The sequence below is a fragment of the Parasteatoda tepidariorum genome, chromosome 8 (genome assembly GCF_982258835.1).
Source record: "Parasteatoda tepidariorum strain Cologne lab strain chromosome 8, Ptep-v5.0, whole genome shotgun sequence".
NCBI lineage: Eukaryota > Metazoa > Arthropoda > Arachnida > Araneae > Theridiidae > Parasteatoda > Parasteatoda tepidariorum.
Genome location: NC_141762.1, coordinates 100,938,247 through 100,965,511, shown reverse-complemented (window position 1 = coordinate 100,965,511; position 27,265 = coordinate 100,938,247). Strand labels below are relative to the sequence as shown.

Below are 27,265 nucleotides of genomic sequence, written 5' to 3'. Positions count from 1 at the left end.
CAAAAAATGAGGGGGGGGGGAAATCAGTGAAAGACAGAAAAAAGTTCATAATATCCAATTTTCTCTCTTCTTCTGGTTCACTATATCGACAAAAAATATTGTACGTGTATAGCAAGGCACGGGAGCGAACATTTCGTTCACTATATCCGTGAGTTCACTATTAACCATGTTCACTATAGCGGGCTTTGACTACAATAACATTTATTGATATATATATGTTGGTTCTTACCATGTTGCTGTTGCCTATTGAAGTCATCTTTGCACACGAAACGTGTTTCGTCAAGTACATAAAGTTCTTCTCCGGTAGAGGGCTGCTTCCGGCAAAGGAGGCACGTGAAACAGGCCACATGGTACACCCGACCCCTCGCTCTCCGTACCAGATCTGTTGGACATATGCCTTGGGAACAGCCACCACATTTTGTACCAAACCTCCTACGTACAAAACAGAAAAAATATTAAAACGTGATAAAATGAATCACTCCAACGAACAAAGTACCGCTTCATACAATTATTCACACCATATGAGCTTTATGTACATTTATTTAGATTTTTATAACCGTCGTTAAACAGACGACCCAATTTTTGGATTTACGTCTACTGATGTGTTCAACTAAGTAGTCTAGTAATTTTGAACCCGATCCAAAAGACAAGGGAACTCCTGGATCAAGTATTGGGAGAAAATTGCCTTCGTGGAGGACTTTTTCATGTAACTAACCAGCATTTGCGTTACATGGAGACAAAGATCACGAGAACCTCCCACGGTTAGCCTAATGACAAGGGGACTCTAACCCATGGTTCGTTTACCAGTGAGGATATTTCACGTCAGCACTGTAGTCAGTGGAAGTCGGATGCAGAATTCGGATCGACTAGCCATTGTCGGGATTCGAACCCGGTTTACCTCATTGGAAAGCGGACGCTCTATCCCTTGAGCCCTCACGGCTCATTTTTTTTTATATATCCGTCGTTGAACAGGTGACCCAATTTTTGGGTTTACGACTACTAATGTTCAACTCCGTAGTCTAGCAATATTGAGCTAATCCAGAAGACAAGGGAACTCCTGGATCAATCTTTGACCGGTTTGGAATCGAGCCCACGAACTCTCGGACATGGGCCCAGTGCCCTACCCACCAGGCTATCCCGGTCCTAGGCTCAATTTCTTTAGATTAAATAGAAGGGTAAAGTAACGTTCATTCATTGAATAATCACAATAAACTGACTTCAAAATTATGAAGATGGTAGTGAAGGCACAAAAATAGGCATCTAAAGTCTTTCATTCATAAGACTCGGAATATGAGGAAAACTAGGAATGGTGAAAAACAAAACAGCGCGCTATGTATACTGGCATTCAAATGAATAAAAAGCAATTCCAGAGATCAGGTGATGGGACGGAAAGAATTTCCGCATTCTCGAATTTACGCCCAAGAGTCCTACAATGCACGGCAATTTATCACATTCTTAATAACGTACTTCCTTTCATCAGCCACGCATCCAACACCAAATCTAATTCTTCCAGTATACGCGAGTTATGTTTTCATGTGCATTAAACAACGTGCATTTCTTTTCCTTGCGATTCCCATGATCCAAAAAATTCCTGACTAATTGTAACAACGAATACTAGCGCCACGATGGCTGCTGGGATGGAGCGTTCGCATTCTAATGAGATGAACCGGGTTCGAATCCCAGTGATGGCTGGTCGATACGAATTCCGCTTCCGGCTTGCACCGAACACAGTGCTGACGTGAAATATCCTCAGTGGTAGACGGATCATGGGTTAGAGTCCCTTAGCCATCAGGCTAACCGTGGTAGGTTCTCGTAGTTCTCCCTCTCCGTGTAACGCAAATGTAGGTTAGTTCCATCAAAAGTCCTCCACGAAGGCAAATTTTTCCCAATACTTCACCCAGAAGTTCCTTTGTCTTTTGGATCGGGTTCAAAATGACAAGGGTACGGAGTTGAGCATCAGTAATCGTAAAACTGAGAATTGGGTTAGGATGTTCCAACGACGGTTATAAAATTTTAAAGCAAAATATCTAATACTAAGGATAATTGGCAATTTAATACGGAATGCCATATTGGTTGAAGTTATAGTTTTTAGTGGAATGCTAATGTTGTTTCACGCGGTACAACTGTGAAATCGATTTATAATGGATTCTTTTTTTTTTTTTTTTTTTTTTTGCAGTTACTTAAAATAATGATACAAAGTATATATACTCTCTCTTTGATAAGTTTAAAAGCATGACTTTTTAAACTTATTCTAAATGACAAATTATAAAAGAGGGTTTAAAACAAGTTATTTCGTTAGAATAAATCCCGAAAATAGACAAATGGTTGCGCAGAAATTTTCAATTGCAACTTTTTTTTAAAAATAATGGAAATTTAATTAATAAAGAGAAATGACGAAAATTTTATTTTATTTTTAAGCCCTCATTGAACAGCTCACCCAATTTAGGGTTTACGGCTACTAATTTTCAACTCCGTTGCCTTGTAATTTTGAATCCGATATCAAATCCGATAAAGAAGACAACGAAGCTCCTGGATCAGTACCCCTAGAGGCATGATTTGTTATGTGAAGTTGGAGGACTTTGGGACTCAAGCGATTTAGCGTGCATCAGTCACCACTTACTACACGGGGAATCTTCTGCCGGCGTTGATCGAACCCACGACCTCTTGGACATTGGCCCAGTGCCCTACCAACCAGGCTTCTCCCAGTCCCAATGACGAAAATTATAAAGATAGAAAATTCGTTATACCGAGACAACCAATTCGTTATATGAACGCTCCAAATAAAAATTTCGTTATAAAAAGCAATTCGCTGTCGAGATAATCTACATAGCTAATAATTTATAAAACAAATTACGCTATCATTACTGAACATTTCAGTGATTTTTTGCTGCAGATTGCTGCAGTAGATTTTCAGCCTGTATATGATATTTTGTGTGTTTTGTGTGTTCCTGTATATGATAAAATAGTGTGTTTGTCTTACAAATTATTATTTTGTTACCTATTTTTTTAACTCCCATATTTAATAAGAATAATTACAGTCGGACTTCTATTTAACGAAGTCGCTAAATCCCGAAAATACGTTCGTTATATAGAAAATTCGTTAAAATGGAAAATCACCTTTTAAAATACTTAAACAACACAAAACAGATTTTAAATTCATAAACACTAGACATAATAAAAATAGCAATGGATAGACCTTTATCTCATAAACTAGTATCTACTATTTATTTGATTAATCTTAATCATAAAATAAATCTGCATGGAAAGCAAGAATAGAGTAAAACATTATCCAGTGTTACACTATCATGCCAACATACATTTTCCACTAAAAAAGAGCTAAATTTTTGTATAAAATTATAGCCGCATTTATTAAAAAAGTAATTTTAAACCTACATTACCGCAAGTGTTCCTAAGTTTAATTGCTGCTGATTAAATCCGTTAATATGGTCTGAGTTTTTCGTTTGAAATGCAAACTAAAAGGGATTTTACTTCTTTCTCTATGCGACTTCGAAAATTAACTACTTTGAAATGTTCTGAAATATTTGGGGAAATATGTAAAGTGGATTCCAAAGAGAAGCTCGTTAAATAGAAAATTCACTTGGAAGCTATTTGGAAGGTATTTTACGAAGAAATATCCAAAATGCAGTTCCTCAAAGAAAAAATATCGCAAAATAGAGAAAATCGTAAAATGCAAGTTCGTTAAATTGAAGTCTGACAGTATATATATATATACTGTCAGACTTCAATTTAACGAACTTGCATTTTACGATTTTCTCTATTTTGCGATATTTTTCTTTGAGGAACTGCATTTTGGATATATATATATATATATATATACTGTCAGACTTCAATTTAACGAACTTGCATTTTACGATTTTCTCTATTTTGCGATATTTTTTTTTGAGGAACTGCATTTTGGAATTTGAGCCCTTTTTAAAAAAATTATTTCATACGATTTTGTTAAAGTTAAGTTTTAAAATGAGGGTGAATCGGTGTGCGTGCGGGTGGGATCAGCCTGCGTAGGAACCGAGGATGCGCGGTCTTCCTGAAACTGCTCGATTTCGCGAGCAGGTCGTCGGGCTACCGAAGCTTCCTCTCTGCTGAGGAGCAAAATTGTGATGGCATGTCTTTGGATCATCCTCTAGGGATGTTTCCCAGATGTTTCCCATTGTGCAGCTCTAGTGTGACGTAAATAAACAACAACTGTTATATACTGCACTTAAAGTACAGATTCATAAATCTATCGAAAGCGTTTTTTAATTTCATGGGATGCCTATTCAATGAATCATTCATTCCATGCGTCAATATTGTAACAATGTAGGCGTTAATAATGTACCCACCTACTATTTAAAATGGCATTCTTTAAAATGATGTAAAAATTTGTGCACTTTAGAAATCAAACTTTTTTACGCTGATGTAAAATAAATTAATAAAACTACTAAATAATTATTAAACATTATTTTTTTTGCAAGGAATTATGCTTAGATAAACGAATTTTATAATTTTGCTCAAAAATTTTTGATTCGTTTTTAACGTTATTAATTCGTTAAATGTGAAATTAACGTTAAGGAGTCCAAAGTTTCAACTGCTCTCCTGGTAAAACGATTGGAACCCTATTTTCTAGACAACCCCCCTCCTATATTTAAGATCAAGAATCCAAACCCGTCGAAAAAAGGATATATTTATGCAGAGAAAGTACGTTTTTGTGCCTGATTTCGTAAATTAGGATATCATCTGCTTTAGTTAATTATCCGAGTCAAAATTCTTGATGGCCTCATCAAAAAAAAATGATGGTTTATGTTGGTTTCAGTGCAACTCATGATGGTTCAACATCATTTGATGGTCACCATCATCTAACATTTTCCATTGTGTATTCTTGGTTTTTGATATGCCAACAAACTTCCATCATTCCATGGTGGAAAATGATACTTTAATACTATGATGGTTAACCATCAAGAGAAGTTTAACTCCGTGATGGTTCCAACTATACATTTTCATGGTTTAATAGGATGGTTTAATAGGAATTCTTATTGGTTTCTCAGGAATATACTATTAAAACAATTAGGGTTTTTTTTTGATGTTAGACCATCATAAATCAGTCTGAATTCCTACGTTGAAGTGATGGTGGCTCATGATCGTTACAACATTTGATTTCTAAGAAACTATGATGGAAATTTCTGATGGTTCAACAAAAATAAACCATCAAAACAGGTTTATATTCTTATTTTGAACCATCATAAATCAGTCCGAATTTTCTTCATTGAGGTGATGGTTATTTATGTTGGTAAACATCAAAAAATATAATGGTTCATGATGGAATTATTGATGATAACCATCGAGATTATGTAAGTCCATCAATGGAAAACCATCAAAAATTTTGACATACTTAAAATACTTAAATTCGAGCCGTTAAGCTTGAGTACATAAAAATCCAATCATTAGATCAAAAATTGTTCAGGGTGTTTGTGGAGAGAGAAGTTATCGACAATGTCACTCTGTCATAGAATCGAGTTAACATGCCTTATATTCTAGTGAATTGGAATTGTATTTTTGTAGTGGTAGACACACTACAGTACACCCCCACCAGAATTATATCTGTGATAGAATTCGATGAAAGGATACCACTAGTTGATTCATTGCTGTTATGTGAGAAGCCGGGAGAGCTGTGTTAAATCACTGTACTTCTGCTGATCGTGAGAGCAGTATTAAATTTACGGTCATGGTTGCTTCTATATTGTCATTTGCAGTCGAGTGTCTGCAGGTCGAGGCTATGTGTAATCGAGACTGAGAAGCAAATGAGCGCGGAGGCATTTGCTATTCAGTAGCAGAATTAATGTCGCAGTCAAAAGTAGCAAGTCAACTGTTCAATGTGGACAATCCATCTAATTAGTCATGTTCAAATCGAAGTGGGAGTTTCTGTGAAGGTAAGCGTGTTCACATGACGTCCGGGTCACCAATGTGGAGAGAGTAGATATCGACCATGTCAACGTTCGTCTATGAAAAGGTACCCCCATCATAGAATCGAGTTAACATGTCTTATATTCCAGTGAATTGGAATTGTAGCTTTGTAGTGAGAGAACAGAGTTTATTTTTTATTTCCATTTTGCGCACAGTAGTAATTATTAAAAATTGGAGGATTTTCTTTTCCTCTTTTGATTTTTTTTTTTTTTTTTTTTACAAACACCTGAACTTTCTTAAATATTTGTCGACGTTTTTTTTTATGACCCTTTAAATAACATTTATGATTGAACAATTTTTCTTTTACGATAATCGAATTAGTTAAATCAGCAAGCGTAAAATCATCCCTTTTCTCCTACAATATTCCGCTCGTTTTGTCTAAACTGATATAAATTGATTTTAATCTCGACGACCATTTTCAAAGCCATTATTCGTCACGTTTTCATGAGAAATGTAAAAGCTTCGAGTGAAATGTTACCTTATCGTCTGACGGCACGCGGCGAACATTTAAAGAAAGTCTCTTTTTAAAAAAAGACATTCACTTGACATGCGCCACTCATCATTACTTGGCAGGGAAATTTTTTCATGTCACCTTGATTCACAAGTGTTAAAAAGAGACATTATAAAGACCGCTGGAGCAAGCATAATTTTTTACGTTCACAAGTAAATGACGAAGAATGGAACTGAATCCTATTGGTGCATCTGCCTTTACAAATCAGATGTATACTTATAAAGTTCACATTAAAAATGACACTCGAAATTCAAGACATTTTCCTGGCGTGAAATTTTCCTGGGAATTGTTGCCTTATTTGTTTCTCCTGTGTCCATTTCTTTCTATCGCTGTAGTGGCATAACACAGCGTCTCGGTAAGAAAATCCACCCTCTCGCGTACCTAACGATGCGACCTTGTATGAACTCCGTCAGTTGTTGATATGGCGCTCTCCACTTTTGACAAGGCATATTGACCACTCATTAAACGTTTAGTTAATTCTTTATAGCCTTTTATATACATGGAACAAGCGGCTAATAAGGAGTCGAATCTCATTCCACGCATGCGCACAATCGCTTTGTAATTCTAATCTTTTTCATATCTTAGCTCTCGCAAGTTTGGTTAAATTTGCATAATTCCTTCATGGTGTTGTAATTTTCACAAACATGAGTGTATTGAAATTAATTTTTCGTAAAAAAAGAATATTGTGTAAGAGGTGCTTGAAAAAAGCTGTCATAAAAGTACCAAATGACCCATGAAAAAAATATGTACAAGGTAACATTTAAAATTCATATTAAGTATTGTTAATTCCCATCCAACATATAGATGGCGCTGTAAGCGTAAATTGAATTAAATTGTAGAACTGAGTGCCGGAAGCAGCAGTGTATGTGTATGTGTATGTGTAGCGGGCTCACGAGCGAGTCTGTAATGCTGGTACAAAATAAATGAGTATAAAATTATTACAGTCCAATTATTGTGAGCTACCTGACCAAACTGGTCAAGTATACTTTTTCCTAAAAAAAATTCCATTTGCTCGCTCGCAATCCGAGAAACAGTCGTTCTTTTTGGATCGCTGTCTGTACTTACTCCTTTCCGCTAAAGTATCTAAGTATTTTTGTTTAATAAATATTAGTCTAAAAGTATTTGGTATTATTAAAAGCAATAATACAACATACAATTGTTAAAGCAAATGTTCCTCTTTTAAAGTATAGATACATAAAGAAAAACGAGCTATTATTCGCTTACAACTTGCCACTTACAACTTGACACTTACAACTTGACACTTGCAACTTGACACTTGCATACTTACAACTTGCACACTTACAACTTGACACTTACAACTTGACACTTACAACTGGCACACTTACAACTCGCACCTTTACAACTTGCCACTTACAATCTGCACCCACTTACAGCTTGCAACTTACAACTTGCACACGGTTTGGCATCAAAATTTAGCACCATGTGTCACAAATGCCTTTAGATTTGTTTGTCAATAAATCAATAAAAATTTACAATTTGACACACACCTATTAATTTTTTATAAAAATATGTAAATTTATTGTTGAATTTATATTGAACGTAGAGTTGTCTTTTAGCCGCCTCAGCAGAAAGATGTTTATTAGAGAGGGAGTGGCATCATTCATTTTACAATGAAGGTCCCATCATTTGAATCCACCCAACAATTTAAAGACGATTTTGATAGATTCTCATGATCTTCAGTAAAATGCCAAAACAAGATTGATTTATTATGGAAAATTAACATCTCTTACGCCAAGAACATTTTTGTTCTTTTTTTGCCAGTGAAAAAAAAAATATTAAAGAAACAAAATGAAAACCATTGCAAAATCACGTTTGCACTATTATCGTGGTCTTTTATATAATGTCTACTGAAAGGTTCTCTTTATTTAGAGTTCTGAACTAAAATAAAATCTTCGAAATGAAAAGAAGAAAGAAATATTTTTGAGTCTCTCTAATAACAAGTAATGAAAAATTTTTTTTTTCAAAGTCAATTCCTACTTTGGCCAACAAAGAAAAATTTTATTTTAGTTACTTTTTATTAAATAATTAAAAAAAATTTCTCCCATATAAAACTATAATTAATTCATTACATTTAATGAATGAATTGATATTTGAAAAAACTGTATTCACATCAAGTGTCATCCACTTTAAAAAAATGTATTTGAAGTTGAGTAGATGAATAAAAAGTATTTTACGAACGATTTAAAATTTGAACGAGATCTAGGAAGAGTGTGAACTAATAGTAGGAATTGAATAACTATCTAAATAATAACTAATTCACTCGCATTCTAACAATAACGTGGTATTTTAATAAATATTCAATTGTTGCGTGGTCTTTTATATATAAATGGGAAAAGGGGGGTAACAGTTATCTCTTACTAAAAGGATTTTTTTCTTAAACTTTCATTTTTAAACGTTGTCAAGGCGAAAAAAAACAAACATTTTAGTAAAAATTAAGCTTACAAGGGAAACTAGGGAAGTGTGACTCGTCAATTTTGAAATGAACTAGTGGGATGTATGCCTTATGAGGAATAATTATAGGGGGCAACATTCGTTTCGGCCCATAGAAGGTCCTGTGAGAGATAAAAAATAATTCAGTATATATAGAAAAATCGGTATTTTATTACTTCAATGCATTAGTTATTGTAATTGTCTCATACTCCAATTAATTTGTAATTAATTGGTAAATTAATTAATTAAAAAATTAATTAACTAATAATTCTCAATTAATTAATTATTAATTAATAAATCCTAACTATTAATTAATTCTTAATTGATTAATTATTAATTAATTAATTATTAATAAATTAATTGATTTGCAATCACATACACCAATTAATTTGGGGGAAAAAAATTTCAAAAATTGAAAAAATTTGATGTTAAATTTTTTTTTAAAATTAACCTAACAGGTTTTTCAGAAAAACTAGATATATAAAATTTTCGAAATCAATTTTGACAATAAATATGCATTATATAGTACGTGAAGGCACCACAAAATTAATTGGAGTATGAGATAATTACAATAACTAATAGTCTGCATTGAAGTAATAAAATACCGATTTTTCTATATATTGAATTATTTTTTATCTCTCACAGGACCTTCTATGGGCCGAAACGAATGTTGCCCCCTACAATTATTCCTCATAAGGCATACATCCCACTAGTTTATTTCAAAATTGGCGAGTCACACTTCCCTAGTTTCCCTTGTTAGTGTTTTCAAACTACGGAACGATTATTTTAATATAGAACAACTCTCGTCAGTTATGAAGAGAATTCAATTAATTACTTATATTGGGGTGATCCCCCCCCCCCCCGTATTCTTAGAAAGTAAGTAAAAAATGTGTATCTATTAAGATATTTATATTCAAATGAGAGCGGAACAAAATCTCTTTCGAATTCGGTTGAAACACTACCGAGTAAGGCTAACGATGTAAGCGTTAAGAGATCACTTTATTTACGCTTCTGTTTTCATATTTGGTAATCTGGCCATCTTATTGCGGAAATATTTTAAAACATTCTTGAAAAATTCCGGTACGTGTCAGTTCATTTGAATTTTTTCCTCACTGTATAGATTTCCTTTCGTGTTTTGATCCATATTTTCTTTACATTGTATTTTTCGTTTTTTACCTCATATGTTTTATTTCGTATATATATATATTTTTACTTAAGGTGTTCTATTTTCGTTTTAATTTTTTTGAGTGCTCCTCACACTATTGTATTGATATATTTTGCTTTGGCTTTATTGATACAATATTAGAAAGCACTCCTTTTTGCGGATATAACAGTGTGAGCTGATGAGGAGATTATATCTTTTCTTTAAAATTATTATTTATTTTGCTAGACTATATATATGTTACCGTTAAAGTATATAATGCAGTTATTTCATAGAATACCTAGTTATTCCATGAAATAACTGATCGTGTCCGTTAAAGTGTGTAATATGTAATTAATTTGACACTTTAACTAGTTATTCTATGAAATAACTAGGTATTCTATAAATTAACTAATGAGACACAGTTAAAGTGTTAAATAAACAATTTATCTAAAATGAAATAACTAGGTATTCTATAAATAAACTAATGATAGACAATTAAAATGAAAAAGAAGCAATTTATCTAATTTACGCAGCGTGTAAATGGTATTTATGGAAACGTACCATGAAATCATTTGTTACAACAAGGATTACTAAAATGACACTTGGAATAACAAAGAACATTATTTCTAAAACAAAAACATTTTTTGTTGACACACTGGGTTTTACACGAACATTTTTTAAATCCCTGACTAGTACGAGATATATGATATAGATTATTTCACACTTTAACGGTAACATACATATATATATATATATATATATATATATATATATATATATATATATATATATATATATATATATATATATATATATATATATATATATATATATATATATATATATATATATATATATATATATATATATATTTTTTTTTTTTTATTTTTTTTTTTTTTCCACTTCAAGTTAAACAAGTTAAAAAATTCGTGAACTAAATTTCTAACATTAGTTGTTTTTTTTCATTCCATCATATTCCCCGTGTATTGTTTCTACATACTTTCTTATTTTTAAGTTTCTAAGTCTAGTAGTTTTTGCACAGCAAAACTACTCGAGGCACTTTTTTAATGCAAAGAAAAATTTAAATTACAGAAACATTTTCAAAGTGGTATGGTTGTATTAATATAGTAGAATATTTGAGTTGATACAACTACAACAAGATATAAAACAAACAAATCAAAACAAAAAAAAAAAGAACGAAAGAAAAGTAATGATATTTAGTGTCTTATTTTTAAGGAATTTTTCAGAAAATTGACAGTTAAATTAGTTCTGCTTTATTCTTCCTTAAATTTGGAAAATGTTCTATGACAATTACTGTAAAATAAATAATCTCAAGAAACTAAAGCGGAAAGACATTATATGATTTAAAAATTTTTTCGCATCAAAAACATACAAAGCGAAAATAACAGTCGAAATCAGTCATAAATCAGTCTGAATTTTTACATTGGGGTGATGGTTATTTACGTTGGTTACCATCAAAAAATATAATAGGTTATGATGGAATTATTGATGGTTATCATCAAAATTATATTGGACCCTCTATGGAAAACCATCAAAAATTTCGACTCAGGGAATAATAATTTTGACTATCATAAAGTTCAGACAAATTCGAAAGTGATTATGGTTCAAAGCATTGATAAAATATTTTATAGCAGTGTTAGAAAAAAAAATATGGTCAGCACTACAAGAATATGATAAAATTCACCGTGTTTTTGTCTCTATGAGAGCATCTAAAAGCTCGTTCATTTTCTGGGTGAGTAGCCAGATTCTTCAATAAAAAATAAGCACCTTTTAAGTACTTTTCAAGCACTCAAATAATATTTTTAATCACTTTCCGAAAGAAAATCATAATTGCGACCTGTGTAGCAATAAAAATCAATTTGTTTTATCGTTTAAAGTTTTTAATCTATGAACATAATATCATTAAAATTCAAAAACATTTTCAAAAACTTTACACAATCATGATAAAATAACTAGTTTCTGATAAATATTGCAGAGAAAAATGTGAAAATCATGCACTTTTTTGTAATTTAGAACAAAACAATCGACAAGACAAAGAAAAAATCTCTTTTTAAAAGATATAAACTTTTTACAAACATCGAATAAAAAAAGAGCTTTTAAAATACGTAAATCAAAAATAAGCACCTTTAAGCACTTTTTAAAAACGCTACGCACCCTGATCTTACCGAAAAGCTTTAGTTATGATTTTGGTTAAAATTAACAATAAAATATAGTTTTCTAGTATGTGGTACAATTTGGTAATTTTATCATTATTCTTTACAGCGCGGTATAAAAATCGCGTAGTATTCGGTTACATTTATTTTTCAATTTTTTATTTTTACTAAATGAGTGATAATAAGAAGTATAATTTTGGAAAGCAGAATTTCATGTTACCTTACGAACTGAAAAATTACCAAATGAATGGTTTAAATATATTATTTTCAAAATCAAATTTAAAAAAAAGAAAAAGAAACTGAAATGTAGATGCAGTACGGTAATTTCAACCGAATTTTTTTCTTCGTGTGTGGCTGCAATAATGTGTTCTCGTTTCAAGTGTCACCCAGTTTAATATGTTCTTTGCCGCAAGACAAATAAAAAAAAAAAGGTTGGTCACCGTGGTAAGCTACCAGGTTACGGACAATTGACCCCAATGACCATTAGCCGCCCTTGAGATTGGATAATGACAGTCTTGCAAAAGAGAGCACTTATTTCCAGTGGAAGAGCACAAGGGTGGAACCACTTAAAAGGGCCGAACCTCTTCCACAAATGATTTCCTTACAGGTAATGAGAATTTAAACTGAGATCAGTCACTGAAGCTCTTTCTTAATTACCATCATTTTTTTTCCTTCTTCTTATAGGCAAATATATATAGGTGTACTTTAAATAGCAGTGCTTCAACGAGAATTTTACTGTGAATATTTTGAATTGTAAATTCTACATGAATGAAATCAATAAAGACTGACATTCGTGTTCTCACTCCACTCCAAATAAGAAACTATTGGTACAAAAACTGGAATTTATTTCAGCATTCTCAAAATGAAAAGAACGAGAGAAAAAAAAAAAGATGTCACTTTCAAGTCTAAATTAGTAAAAAAAACTGCACCCAAAGATGCCGATTGAAATGTTCATCTAAGCCAGGGATGGGCAAACTACGGCCCGCGGGCCAACTGTGGCCCGCCGGAAGGTTTTATCCGGCCCGCGGATAGAATTTTAATTTGCCGATCAGTGGCAAATATAAACAATATACATCCATTTTCTTGTCAACTATTTAAAATTATTCCTGTTTTTCCTTTTTTAACAAAGTACCGATGACCTTTTTACCTTCTCTATTTTTGTGCTACAAAACATAAATTGATGGAAATAATTAGCACAAACAGCTTTAATTGGTAAAATGTTGAAAGCAGAAGTTCTTCATAGAATAGCCTTAGATTGGCTCGAACTAGGGTTTGTCTTTCTCGAGGAATCTAATATAGGTAAATTGTACTTCACATTTGGCAGATCCAACGAGCGGACAATCTAACAATCATCTGAAGCAGTTGTTTCTAAATGTGCCAAAGTTTTACGAATCATTACCAAAAGCTAGTTTCCTAAAATTAATATTTCATGCCCAGAAAATCAGCACTATGTTTGCTTAATCTTATACATGTGAACAGGAGTTTTCAACTATGAACCTTAGAAAAAGTCATTTCAGAAGTAGACTAACAGAAAAGCATTTAGCCTTGTTCCTTAAAATAAGCACATCTCACTTCGAACCTTAATATAAGGAACTTTTAAAAATGAAATCCCAATTTTATTCATTTCACTAAATATTTAAATTAAAACTTGTATATTGCTTTTTTTTAAATTTTCAAAGTTTTATTCGGCCCACCAAAAATTTTTTTTCTCGATTTTTGGCCCTCGACCAAAAAAGTTTGCCCATCTCTGATCTAAGCAGTTGGTGAATAGCTGACACAATTTTGGGTTAACGATTACTAAAGTTCAACTCCATAGCCTTGTAACTTTGAATCAATCCAGAAGACAAGGAAACTCCTGGATCAGTATCTCCAGAGGTTATTGATTTGTTTAGGGAACATGGAAGACTTTGTGACTCTACATATTTAACGTGCATCAGTCACCCACTTACTACACGGGGAGTCTTCGGCCGGCTGGAATCGAACCCACGACCTCTTGGATATAGGCCCAGTGCCCTACCAGCCAGTCTATCGTGGTTCTTAACTTAATTAGTTGTGCGTAATAATATTAATATTCCTCCGCTAAGGAGACTAGCGAACCGCGGAACCGGGAGGGCACATTTTATAGATTCTGAGACAAAGCCCCTTCTAAAAATTACAATGTTTCACCCAATATATTTGAAAAAAGATAATTTTATTGTTTCTATAAACAAAGAAATAAACGTCTCTCGAGAAATAAGCGAACGTTAACATTTCCTTGGAGAAAACTACTACCAAAGTATACCTTGCTCTCCCCCTCGCCCCCCGTCGGAAAAATATATGTCCCTATTACTAACCGATGGGAAGTTTTCTTCCTGATTTTAAATGTCACAGCCATCAGAATATTAAATAAAAAAAGAAAGAACAGTGGAACAGAATAGAAAAAAATTCTCGTTAAATGAGAGAGAAATAATTGACAGTTTAACAATTTTATTTTAATTTTAAAACAATTCGAAGTATGAAATTAAAATTTGCAAATTCCAATTCTTGATTGCCATTTTGTAAGGTTCAAATAATTCGCATCCGGTTAATAATATAATTAATAATAATAATAATATATATATATATAGTTCAAAATGTGGAGAAAACATGGGAAATATTACAGAACAATGAAAAAAAGGGGTGAAAAGAAAAATAATAATAAAAATAACAAGAAACCGGAAAAAAATCCGAAAAAAAGGAAAAAAATTAATAAAAAACCTGAAATTAAAACATATAATCTTTTCATCAGCTCGCACGATTATATCTGCAAAAAGGAGTGCTTTCTAATAGTGTATCAATATAGCCAAAGCAAAATATATCAATACAATAGTGTGAGAGGCACTCAAAAAATTTCTTACAAAAAATTACAACAAATAAAATAGAACACAATAAGTAAAAATATTACGTAAAAAACAGAAAATAAAATATGAAGAAAAAACAGAAAATGAAATCTATAAAGCGAGTAGCGAATTCAAATGAACTTACATGAACGGGAAATTTTTCAAGAATGATTTAAAATATTTTCGTAACTAGATTGCCATATTGCAAAATATGAAACCAAAAGCGCGAATTGAGGTAAAAGCGTAAATAGAGGGATTTTGTATTAAAGTGCGCTCTTACTGCAGTACTGAAGTGCTTTTGATTTGTTAGTTACCAAGGATGGGCCCGAAAATGGATGTGCGTAAGGTAATATTATACTGGATAATTTAAAGAAGTTGACAATGAATAATTTTAGAAAATTAACATTTATTTAAGAAAAAAAAATAAAATAGAAAAGAGAAAGGAACATGAATTGCCTGTTTTGCACATAATTTTAGCCCCGGATTTGCCCGAAATGAATTTGGACATGGTAAAAATTATATAAAACAACGAAGAAATTTTTTAGTAAATTTATTTATAATGTTATACAATTAACTCAATGATTTGATATAGAATTTAATTACTTTAGTTGGGTATCCATTGTTTTTTTTATCAAATTTTGAAAGAGTTTATCTATTTGTTTTTTGGATTTTTACAGAAGATTGCATAGTTATTGTTAGCTTTGTCTATGGGAGTAATTACAAAATTTTTTGAAGTTGCTTAATTGATTGAAAAATTTCAGAAAAATTTGTTGAATTGGTACTGTTATTTAAATTATCCTTATTATTGAAAACAAATTTTTTAAAGTTAATAAACACCCCATTTCCATTCTGTTAGCATACCTAAAGGTAGAGAAAATCTATTCGATATCTTTAAACAAAAACTATTGAGATCAATAAGAAAGTATTTTAAAATTTTATTAATTGATAAATGGTAAATGGGTCTAAATTTTGCGCCTTTTGTCATTAAATTCCTAAGTTCTAAGTTTTCTATAATATTTAAATTACCAGTGATAATATGTTTATGATGTTTACCAACAAAATCAAAATATTTCTCTTCTTCATAGTGACATTCATAATCGGATACATTAATCCTCCCTAAATTTTTGCTCATATCATTATAATTAAATATAGTTCTACCAAGATATTTATTATATTTAAAGCTTTTAATTACGTCAAAATCTTTTAATTAAAATAAAGTTTTAAAATTTTCAAAACAATTATGAAATTTGATCTTATTGAAAATAGGATTTTATTAATTTACACTTCAAAATTCTTTGTTTCGATCTTGTAAAAGCCAAAATGAGTAAAATTTCTACAAATAAAAAGAAAAATTTACTCAATTTATATTTTGTGATTAACTTTCAAAATCCTATAAATTGAATAAAATCAAAGAAATAATTTTAATTTTAATATAAATAAACTAATTACTTGGAATTCTAATGTTTCTAGGAACATCTATGTAAATACCACTTTTAATGAAATGAATAGAATTAAGAGAATATGTAATATTTATTTATCCAAAAAATAAATAGATAAACTCTCTCAAAATTTGATAAAAAACAATGGATACCCAACTAAAGTAATTAAATTCTATGTAAAATCATTGAGTTAATTGTATATTATTGTAAATAAATTTACTACAAAATTTCTTCGTTGATTTATATAATTTTTACCATGTCCAAATACATTTCGGGCAAATCCGGGGCTTAAATTATGTGCAAAACAGGCAATTCATGTTTCTTTCTCTTTTCTATTTTTTTTTCTTAAATAAATGTTACATTTCTAAAATTATTCGTTGTCAACTTCTTTAAATTATCCAGTATAATATTACCTTGCGCACATCCATTTTCGGGCCCATCCTTGGTAACTAGCAAATCAAAAGTACTTCAGTACTGCAGTAAGAGCGCACTTTAATACAAAACACCTCTATTTACGCTTTTACCTCAATTTGCACTTTTGGTTTCATATTTTGCAATCTGGCAATCTTGTTACGAAAATATTTTAAATTATTCTTGAAAAATTTCCTGTTCATGTACGTTCATTTGAATTCGCTTTATAGATTTCATTTCCTGTTTTATTCTGTTTTTTCCAATTTATTTTCTGGTTTTATGTGATATTTTTGCTTATTGTGTTCGATTTCATTTGTTGTAATTTTTTGTAAAAAAAATTTTTGAGTGCTTCTCACACTATTGTATTGATATATTTTGCTTTGGCTATATTGATACACTATTAGAAAGCACTCCTTTTTGCAGATATAATCGTGTGAGCTGATGAAAAGATTATATCTATTATTTTCCGGTTTTTTATTAATTTTTTTCCCTTTTTCTGGATTTTTTTTCGGTTTCTTGTTATTTTTTTTATTATTCTTATTTTTTCCATGTTTTCTCTACATTTTGAACTTATTTTATGAGTTCTATTTACTTGCAGTTTATGAGCAGTAAATGAAATTTATTGTTTTTTTTAAATTTTCTTCGAGTTTTTTTCTTTTTGCATTTATTTATTTTGCTATATTATATATATATATATATATATATATATATATATATATATATATATATATATATATATATATATATATATATATATATATATATATATATATATATATATATATATAAATATATATATATATATATATATATATATATATATATATGGGTCATTCTCACAAAAACAGTCATTTTCATGTCCCCAGTATATTTTATGTTTGTTTTACAGCTTACGAAGAAAAAAAATTCAGGGAAAGTGTCCTTCAGAATGCAAGCTAACAAAAGAATAAAAATAAAATTATCAATTTTTATTTTTTATTTATTTCAGGTAATTAAAATATACCAATATGTCATTCCCTCACTTGTCCCCACTGCTGATTTAAAAAAAGAAAAAAATTGTTTCTGAAATAAAAATTTTTTTTTTTACAAATTCGTGTTTTTTATTTCAGAATACTGAAATATAGAATTCAGGAAATCAGTTTTAAATTTAATTTCTGATAAAAATATTTACACAGCACTATTTTAAAATTTGTCCCCAGTGTTTCGCGTCATTCCCTCACAACAATGTTCTTATCACCTGCAATCTTCTTAGAATAAAAATATTTTAATAAAAACTTCAGAAGTTAACAACTGGCATCGTAGAACAAAATTGCAGTATGTTTCCATCGCCAACTTAAAGAAGCTTTGCTGTGGAATAAATTTGAATGAATCAAACCAGGCAAACCAGGTTTTTTACATTCGTCATTCCCTCATGTCATTTTTTAGAGTAAAATAAAATACAACTTCATCGAGAAAGTGGATAATTATATGTTGCTTTCTTGTATGAATATAATTGTATGCGATTGACTTCAGAAATTAATTAGGCCTAACTGTTATTTTTAAATTTTATTGAATTCATCATTCCCTCACTAGTGTATAAAGTGAGGGAATGATTCAAGATGAGTATATTATCAAATTTTTTTTTGTTCAATCGTGCCAGCCAATTTTATTTCCCAAACCTGTAAAAACTATTAAATATATAAGACTAAATTATAATAAATATTAGATATACTTAGTATGTTATCATTTTCAAACTTTAGGTAGATGTAACTTAGATAAAAACATGTATTAAAATAAAATATCATTCCCTCACTATTAGTGTCATTCCCTCACTTTTTAAATAGTGAAAATAATTAATTTACTTATTAATTAATTTGAAAAATAAATTAAAACATTAATAAATTAATTTATTAAATTAATTAATTAAATTAATTAATTAATTAATTTAATTAATTAATTTATTAAATTAATTAATTATTAATTATTATAAATTAATTAATTACAAATTAATTATTTAAGAAATTAATTAATTTAAATATTATGTATAATTTATAGGATATATACTTTCTTTATAATGCCATTACATATTTCTATTAATATAAAAAGTTTTAGAGCTTTTTATTCACTTTACTTTTTTGGGATTTTATGAACTGAAAAATGACAGTTTTCGTGAGAATGACCCATATATATATATATAGCACAATAATAAATAATTACAAGAAGAAAAAAGAGAAAACCTAGAAAAGATTACAGAATAATAAATAGAAAGAAAAAAAATTTTCTTTTTGTAAAAATATATATATATTTTTTTAAAAAAATCCGAAAAAAAGTAGTATAATCTTTTCGTCAGCTCACACGATTATATCCACAAAAAGGAGCGCTTTCTAATATTACATCAATGTAGCCAAAGCAAAATATATCAATACAATAGTGTGAGAAGCATTTAAAAAATAATTAAAATAAAATAGAATAGAACACATTAAGCAATAAATGTCACGTAAAAAACAGAAAATAAAAAATAAAGAAAAAAAACAGAACAAAACATAAAACGAAATCTATAAAGCGAGAAGCGAATTCAAATGAACTTACATGAAGGGGAAAATTTTCAAGAATGATTTTAAATATTTTCGTAATAAAATGGTAAGATTACGAAATGTGAAAACAGAAGAGCAAATTAAGGTAAAAGCGTAAATAGAGGGATTTTGTTGTTTGTGAACTGTCTCAAGTGTCTTTACTTCTACTTCAATGACTCATAATTTTTCATCGTCAGAGATTAGTATTTCTCAACAAAACGTATTATGGAGCTATTTTTAAATAACATGAGTTGTGTTATACTATGAATTTATTTTTAAAACTTCATAAATCTGGTAAAAATATTTTTTACCGGATTATTCTTAATTTAACTAAGTTTGTTAAATTTATTAAATTATTGTTTGACAGATAAAGGCTTTTAAATAGATTGTCTCACAATAGATTGCACTAAGTTTTCAAAAAATTCCCCCGAAATTTAATTGCAGTAAGATTCTATATAAATTTAGCATCTGATGCAGATGATTCCCAGAAAATCATCGCAAGTCGAAACAAATTTATTTATTTTTTGCTTAATTTTTTTAAAAATAATAATAATAATATTTGAACTAAACAATAAAGGACTCAACAAGGACTTAGAAACCATAATTAAAGAGGAAAAATGGTTCGTATATATGAAAATTTATTTGTTTGTTTTGGACTTGAAGGAAGTACTAGCTTTACTTATAAAATTAATATAAGAATCTGAATTTCAGGTGGAATAATGCTTGTAAAGAAATAAAAAAAAGTATTTAAAATTCAAAGAGTTTGAATAAGAGGAATTTTGAAAAGTGAAAATGGTCAACCTCTGTTAAATATTAAAATATAATAATTTGTGACTAAGTTGCACCCTTAAAAAGAAAAGTAGTGTTTTTCTTCAATGTTTGAATTCTCTTTTCCCCAGCACGCATTTCTTAATGTTTAATTTTATTACGTTTTTGTATATAAAACAAGCATGAATTAAAGTTAACAGACTTACACATTTCAAAATTTGCTTTTCGAATGTATTCGGGTATTTAAGGTGTCTGTATCAGGTATGTGTGAGAAGGGGTAATACGTTTACTATCTTATTTTACACGTTATAAGTTTTTATTAAGTGCATCATTTTAAAAAAAAAACTGTTTCATTTATTAAATTATTTATTCAAATATAGGATAACATTTTCCCTGAAACTTGTTGCTTTTTTTAATAATTTATAAAATAAAAAGTATTTACTTAAGAAAAGCTACTTAAATGCAATACTTAGAAGAAAAAAAAACTGCTTTTTGTATAAAATTATTTATTTGAATACAGAAATTTTTTTTCCCTGAAAGTACTCATTTTTAACAATTTGAAGTACATGCTTTATGTATCAAATTCTTTACTTACATATAGAATAACATTTCCCCCTATAACTGTTTTTTCTTTCTTTCAGAAATTCAACGCATAAGTAGTATTTTCTTAAAAAGAACAACTCAAATACAACACTTAAAAAAAAAGCTGCTTTATTTGTTAAATTATTCATTTAAATATAGGATAACATTTTTCCTTAAAGCGTTTCTTAGTTTTTATATACTTATTTTTAACAATTTAAAGTATAAGAAGTATTTCCTTAAAAAGAGTTACTTAAATGCAACACTTAAAAAAAAAAACTTTGTTTCATTTAAATTATTCATTTAAGTATAAGATAAAATTTCCCTGAAACCATATTTTTAACAATTTTTTAACTTAAATAAATAATTTAAATTAAAAAAAACTGTTTTATTAAAATTATTTATTTAAGTATGCGATAAAATTTCCCTAAAACCATTTTTTAAACAATTTTTTAACTTAAATAAATATTTATTTAAATTATTTATTTAAGTATGCGATAAAATTTCTCTAAAACCATTTTTTAAACAATTTTTTAACTTAAATAAATAATTTAAATTAAAAAAACTGTTTTATTTAAATTATTTATTTAAGTATGCGATAAAATTTCCCTGAAACCATTTTTTAAACAATTTTTTAACTTAAATAAATAATTTAAATTAAAAAACTGCTTTATTTAAATAATTCATTTAAGTATAAGATAAAATATATTTCCCTGAAAAAAATTTTTTAACAATTTTTGAACTTAAATAAACAATTTAAATTAAAAAAACTGTTTTATTTAAATTATTTATTTAAGTATGCGATAAAATTTCCTTAAAACCATTTTTTAAACAATTTTTTAACTTAAATAAATAATTTAAATTAAAAAACTGTTTTATTTAAATTATTTATTTAAGTATGCGATAAAACTTCCCTGAAACCATTTTTTAAACAATTTTTTAACTTACATAAATAATTTAAATTAAAAAAACTGCTTTATTTAAATAATTCATTTAAGTATAAGATAAAATATATTTCCCTGAAAAAAATTTTTTAACAATTTTTGAACTTAAATAAACAATTTAAATTAAAAAAAAAAACTGTTTTATTGAAATTAGTTATTTAAGTATGCGATAGAATTTCCCTAAAATCATTTTTTAAAAATTATTTAACTTAAACCAATAATTTAAATGAAAAAAAACTTTTTACTTAAATTATTTATTTAAGTATGCGATAAAATTTCCCTAAAACAATTTTTTAACTTAAATAAATAATTTAAATTAAAAAAACTGTTTTATTTAAATTATTTATTTAAGTATGCGATAAAATTTCCCTGAAACCATTTTTAAACAATTTTTTAACTTAAATAAATAATTTAAATAAAAAAAACTGCTTTATTTAAATAATTCATTTAAGTATAAGATAAAATATATTTCCCTGAAAATTTTTTTTTAACAATATTTGAACTTAAATCAATAATTTCAATTAAAAAAAAACTGTTTTACTTAAATCATTCATTTAAGTATAAGATAAAATTTCCCTGAAACTATATATATTTTTTCTTTTTCCTTAAGTATTTCTTTAAGAAGAGCTACTCCACCAATAATAAGTCATTTAAGAGCAACGTGCGAATTAACCTGACTTTGTCAACCCCACCCCAGAAAAATAAAAGAAAGTCAGACTATTATTGAGTGCGCGGTAGGGCAAAATCACTGGGTTTTCGTTGCCTCTAACAACTTCAAATTAAATTCCCTCGTTTCGGGCTTCCTTAATAACAGGTAAAATAATCCAAAATGAAGAAAGAGAGAGAAAAAATTGTTGGAAAATTGGCCATCTTTAAGTATTTCTTTATCGCACAACGCATGCTCAATTATGCGACATTTGAATTAAAAAGACTACGAAAACTACCGGTCATACGCTGCATGTGCGCGAAACGTATTATTATTTGATAAACTGTCGGCCGCTCCCTGCGAAACGCTCCTTTTTTTCCGCGACGTGACGGAATTTCTCTTTTAGACACAACAATTTTCATTTTATGAATACAAAGTAATATTTCTTGAAAAAGAATATTCCGACTTTTTCTGAATCGTTGATATTCTTTTCAAGGAAATCAAAAAAATAAAATAAAAAGGGGGGAATTAAAACAAAAGCAGTATTCCTCACAAAAACCGCTGACAGTGAATTAATCATAAGTAAAGCGGTGATCGTAGACCGGTGTTTAAGCGAATTACGCGATTTCGAACCCGCTATTATCTGATAAAAAGACGGGTCGAGATTTTGGCAAGGGCACGAGACTCTCTTCTCAAACAACACTTCTTTTCCCACCTTTACCTTTCTTTTTTTTTGTTTTTGGTTTTGTCTGTCGTTGTACAATAATCTTTTATGCAAATAAACACTAGAGCTTAAATGGCAGTTAATTGAATGCGATTTCGCGATGTAATTTTCTACAAATCATATGTGAAGGGATCTTAAATAAGTCGTTTTATTAACTTGGTTTTTTACTCAGAAAGGACTCTTATCCCCAAAATGGCGGCATATGAGACCTTCCCCCCCCCCTAATAGTTAAACTTCGAAATGTTTTTTTGTTGTTATTTTTGCAAATGTAACTTTTCTTTGCTTGCGTTTTCTGAACTGTGTAAAATGTCGCTTAAGTATTAGTTATTGTTGTTTTGTCAAAACCATACTTTTTGTTCAAGCCAAAACCTTCTATATCTTGTTTCTTTCTTTCTTTTTTTTTTTCTTTTTTCTTTTTTTTTTTACAAATTGTCAAAATGGGTCTTAATTTGGATTTGATGGCGTCCACAATCTTTTCAACGTGTTCAAGAGTAATAGTAAACAGTGCGCATGCGCTGTTATTACGACCGCTGCTGTTTTATTTTCATTAGCAGACATTTTTTATGTTTTTACATAATAATGATTTAAAGTATTTTTATATTCTTTTCATTATTAATGACTTACTCTTATTAAAGGCTTACTCTTTTTTCTTGTTCTTTTTATTATTAACGGCATTATTACTGGCTTGACGGCGATTTAAATATAAATATGAATGTTGAAGTAGGAAGAGTATTTTGTGATGTCTTGAAACACATGCATAGGCAGAATTTGAAAATCAATCCTACGACAAACATCCATGGAGATAGTTTTTGCAACCCATGATTTGAAATGTTGTGTCGTTTCACAGAGTCAATCCAGAAAGAAAAAGCATTTGTCTAATGGGTAACCAGTCCTGTTTTCGTTTAAAGCTTTTAAGATAAAATATTAAAAAAAAAAAAATTCTATTATTTTCTTCTTTTTTTTTGTATCTATAGATGTTAATAAAATTATGGATGATGTAGGGTAATGAATTCTTTTTTTTTTTCACTATTTCTTGAAATTTATGTAAAAAAATCTTTAAAGTCGCTAATTTTTTATTATTATTTCACCAACGATGGTGAAATAAGTAGCCATCATGACACAATACTATGATAATACAACATTCTCGAATAGTCTCATTATGGATTTTCTCAGAATAATACGAAGTGAGAAACATTTCATAACACTTTTAAGCTTCCTTAATGTGATTGTTTTTATTTAGTATTACATATTTTATAATATCTCATAACACTTTTAGGCTACATTAATGTTATTGTTTTTATTTAATACTACATATTTTATAATATTTAATAACACTTTTAGCAGAGATGCCAACTGCTCCGGACACGCCAAAATAATTTAAAAAACGGTAAATAATTACAAACTAAATTTTGCAAATACTTGACTAATTTTGCCTGCTTTTTGAAAAGTTTAGAGTGACATAACTATAAAAAGTGGTGATTTATATAAACCTACGAATAATTTAGAAATAGTGTTAGATAAAAATCTAATAGATTGAATTTATTTAACCAAGAATTACAATTAATAAGCTACCACTTAAAAATATTTATTCGATGTCCGTCTCTGTTTTAGGCTTCATTAATGTGATTGTTCTTATTTAATATTATATATTTTCTAATATCTTATGTTACGTTTCGTTTTGAAATTTTAAGTTATATTTATCGAATACTAATTATTATAATAATTATGAATCAATATCGTAATAGAATGTTTTTATACATTCTTCCGCGGAAAAAAAATATATTAAATACTTTATAAAGCACACTCAATTATATAAATTAAAACAATCACAATCATGATAAGAACTATATTGAAAAAAATTAAAAAAGTAAAAGTATTCAAACAATCAAACCCCTAATTCAATGTAAAATGCTTGATATAATATCAATTCATGTATCAATATATATCAATTTGTTTGGTAATACAAAATATTATGTATAGCCGTGTTACAATCGAAATTCACGTTTGCTGAATATTCAAAAAAGTTGTACTACAATATTAGTGAATGCTGCGCAGTGATGCTGAAGTGAATGCTGAATCATAATTATGCTGCGCAGATTATCATTTCAGGCTAATTGTCGACATTTGTAAGTGAGAAAAAATGATATTAAACAACAACAAAAAAATTTTTTTTCACTATTCGGTATCAATGAATATTGAATGGAAATTGTAATTATCATTTATCCTTATCATTTGTTACTAAATGTTAGTTAGTTTAAGCAGAAAATAATGATATTTAACAATTTACTTTTTTTCATTATTCACTATCTAAATGGGAAATGTGAAAGAAATTGGTAATGTTGAATTTAAAAAAAATATTTTATTTTTTGTTCGTTACCTGTGTTCAATGTTGCTGCCTGCTTGTGTAGGTAAGAAATAATAATTTACAAGAAGAAAAAAAAAAACTTTTTTTTATTAAACATTAGTGTAAGATGAATCGAGAAGATTAAATTTTGGAAGAAAAAAAAAGAAAAAAAAACCTTTTTTTCACATTGTTATCATTTTATGCAGAATGTCAACAATGCATCATAATTTGATGCATTGTTGACATAGATGATGCTCATAGATTCCTTGGAAGTTCTGTTATCTCATCCGTTAAAGACTCAGCTACTTAGAGGGGTGGGGGGGGGTTACGCTTCTTGTCGATCATTTCATGATCAATTTAAAATTTTATTTATTCATTTTGTACATTTTTTTTCAAGATTTTACTTCCGTGTAATGTTTTTTTACAATTAGGAAATACAAGAATACGCTAGCATTAATGTAACCCTTTCTGAAAAACTACTTCTGCAGAAATTGTTATTACTGTCATATGAAAAACATAAAAGAGATTATTTTTTGGCAATAAAAAGGGCAATTATTATTAATTTATTTCCGTTTTATAAATCACATTTGACTTTCTTCACCGTACTAAATCCAAGAGATAAGGTTTCTAAAAAAATTATTTACGAACGAGAGAAATTCATTGGGAAAAATTATTTTAATCTGACTTCCTTTTGTCATTCGCTAATATTTTTTACCGATACAGTAACAAAATATTTAGCAGTTATTTTACTTGAGACATTTTACGGTACATTTTATTTTTCTAAAATTGATTTTACTGAGGGGGATTCTCGAAATCTATTCATTTTACAAACAAGTTACAGGTATAAAGTTAAAAGCGTCATCTATAAAATGAAAACAGATTTCTGTTTCTACAACAACCCGAGAAATTCTTTGAGAAAAAATCGTGTTTCGTTCAAACTTACACGAAACAGGGTCTAAGCATTATTTCAATAAGCTGAAACTTTCCAAACTGTACTACAGTCCATGGCCAAATTATTAGGCGCGCTGTAAGATTCTATGTAAAATCTTAATTATCAGGTGATTACTATACAGTTTTATTGTTTTTACGAGACGGTTTGCACTGGTTTACTTTCGTGTATCAATTGGTTAACATTGAAATGCAATACGTTAGAAATAAATACAAATAGAAAGTCTATAAAAAATCTCCTGAATAAAAACCCATTACATGTATGTTTAAATATAAAAGTATTGCATATAAACTCGTGCAAATCATGTCATTATTAAAAAACTACAGTGCGTCGAATAATTAGGGCTAATTATTGTAATATACTAATATAATAACTGATATAATAAATATTCTATATTTATGTAATAAATCGTCTAATTTATTAATTGTCGAATTTATATTATTTTTATTTTTTTTTCAATGAGCTGTACAATCGGTCTTGCCGATGAGCAGACCTAGTGCGTTCTCCAGAGGTGGTATCCACTCTTTCAGGACCACCACAATGGGTGAGATACCGTTGGTCATGTTAATTTGGACGTCTAGTTTCTGTCACACTAGATGGCAGCACCGAGACTCTATTTGGATGCTAAAGTGCACTAGGAATTTAATTTTGCCGGAAATGCCAAGAGCCAATGAGGCAATCCAGGGATCTTTTACATGCCGCATAATCATACGACATGGCCGCTGAGGATCTTCTGCATCCTCAGAAAATCCGGTGTCTGGGCCGGGGATCGAACCCGCAGACTTGGGCTCAGAAGGCCAACGACAAACCAAC

The 27,265-nt window shown here is 29.2% G+C and overlaps 1 protein-coding gene across 3 annotated transcripts in view; it reads right to left on the bottom strand.

Moving 5' to 3' along the window:
* LOC107449459 (uncharacterized) overlaps positions 1–27,265 on the bottom strand; it is a 156,492-nt gene that overhangs the window by 63,007 nt on the left and 66,220 nt on the right. For all 3 annotated transcript variants that reach the window (XM_087169515.1, XM_087169513.1, XM_087169514.1), the window contains exon 14: positions 230–432. In XM_087169515.1, the coding sequence (XP_087025641.1) occupies positions 230–432 (203 nt within the window). The remainder of the gene's footprint in view (positions 1–229; positions 433–27,265) is intronic.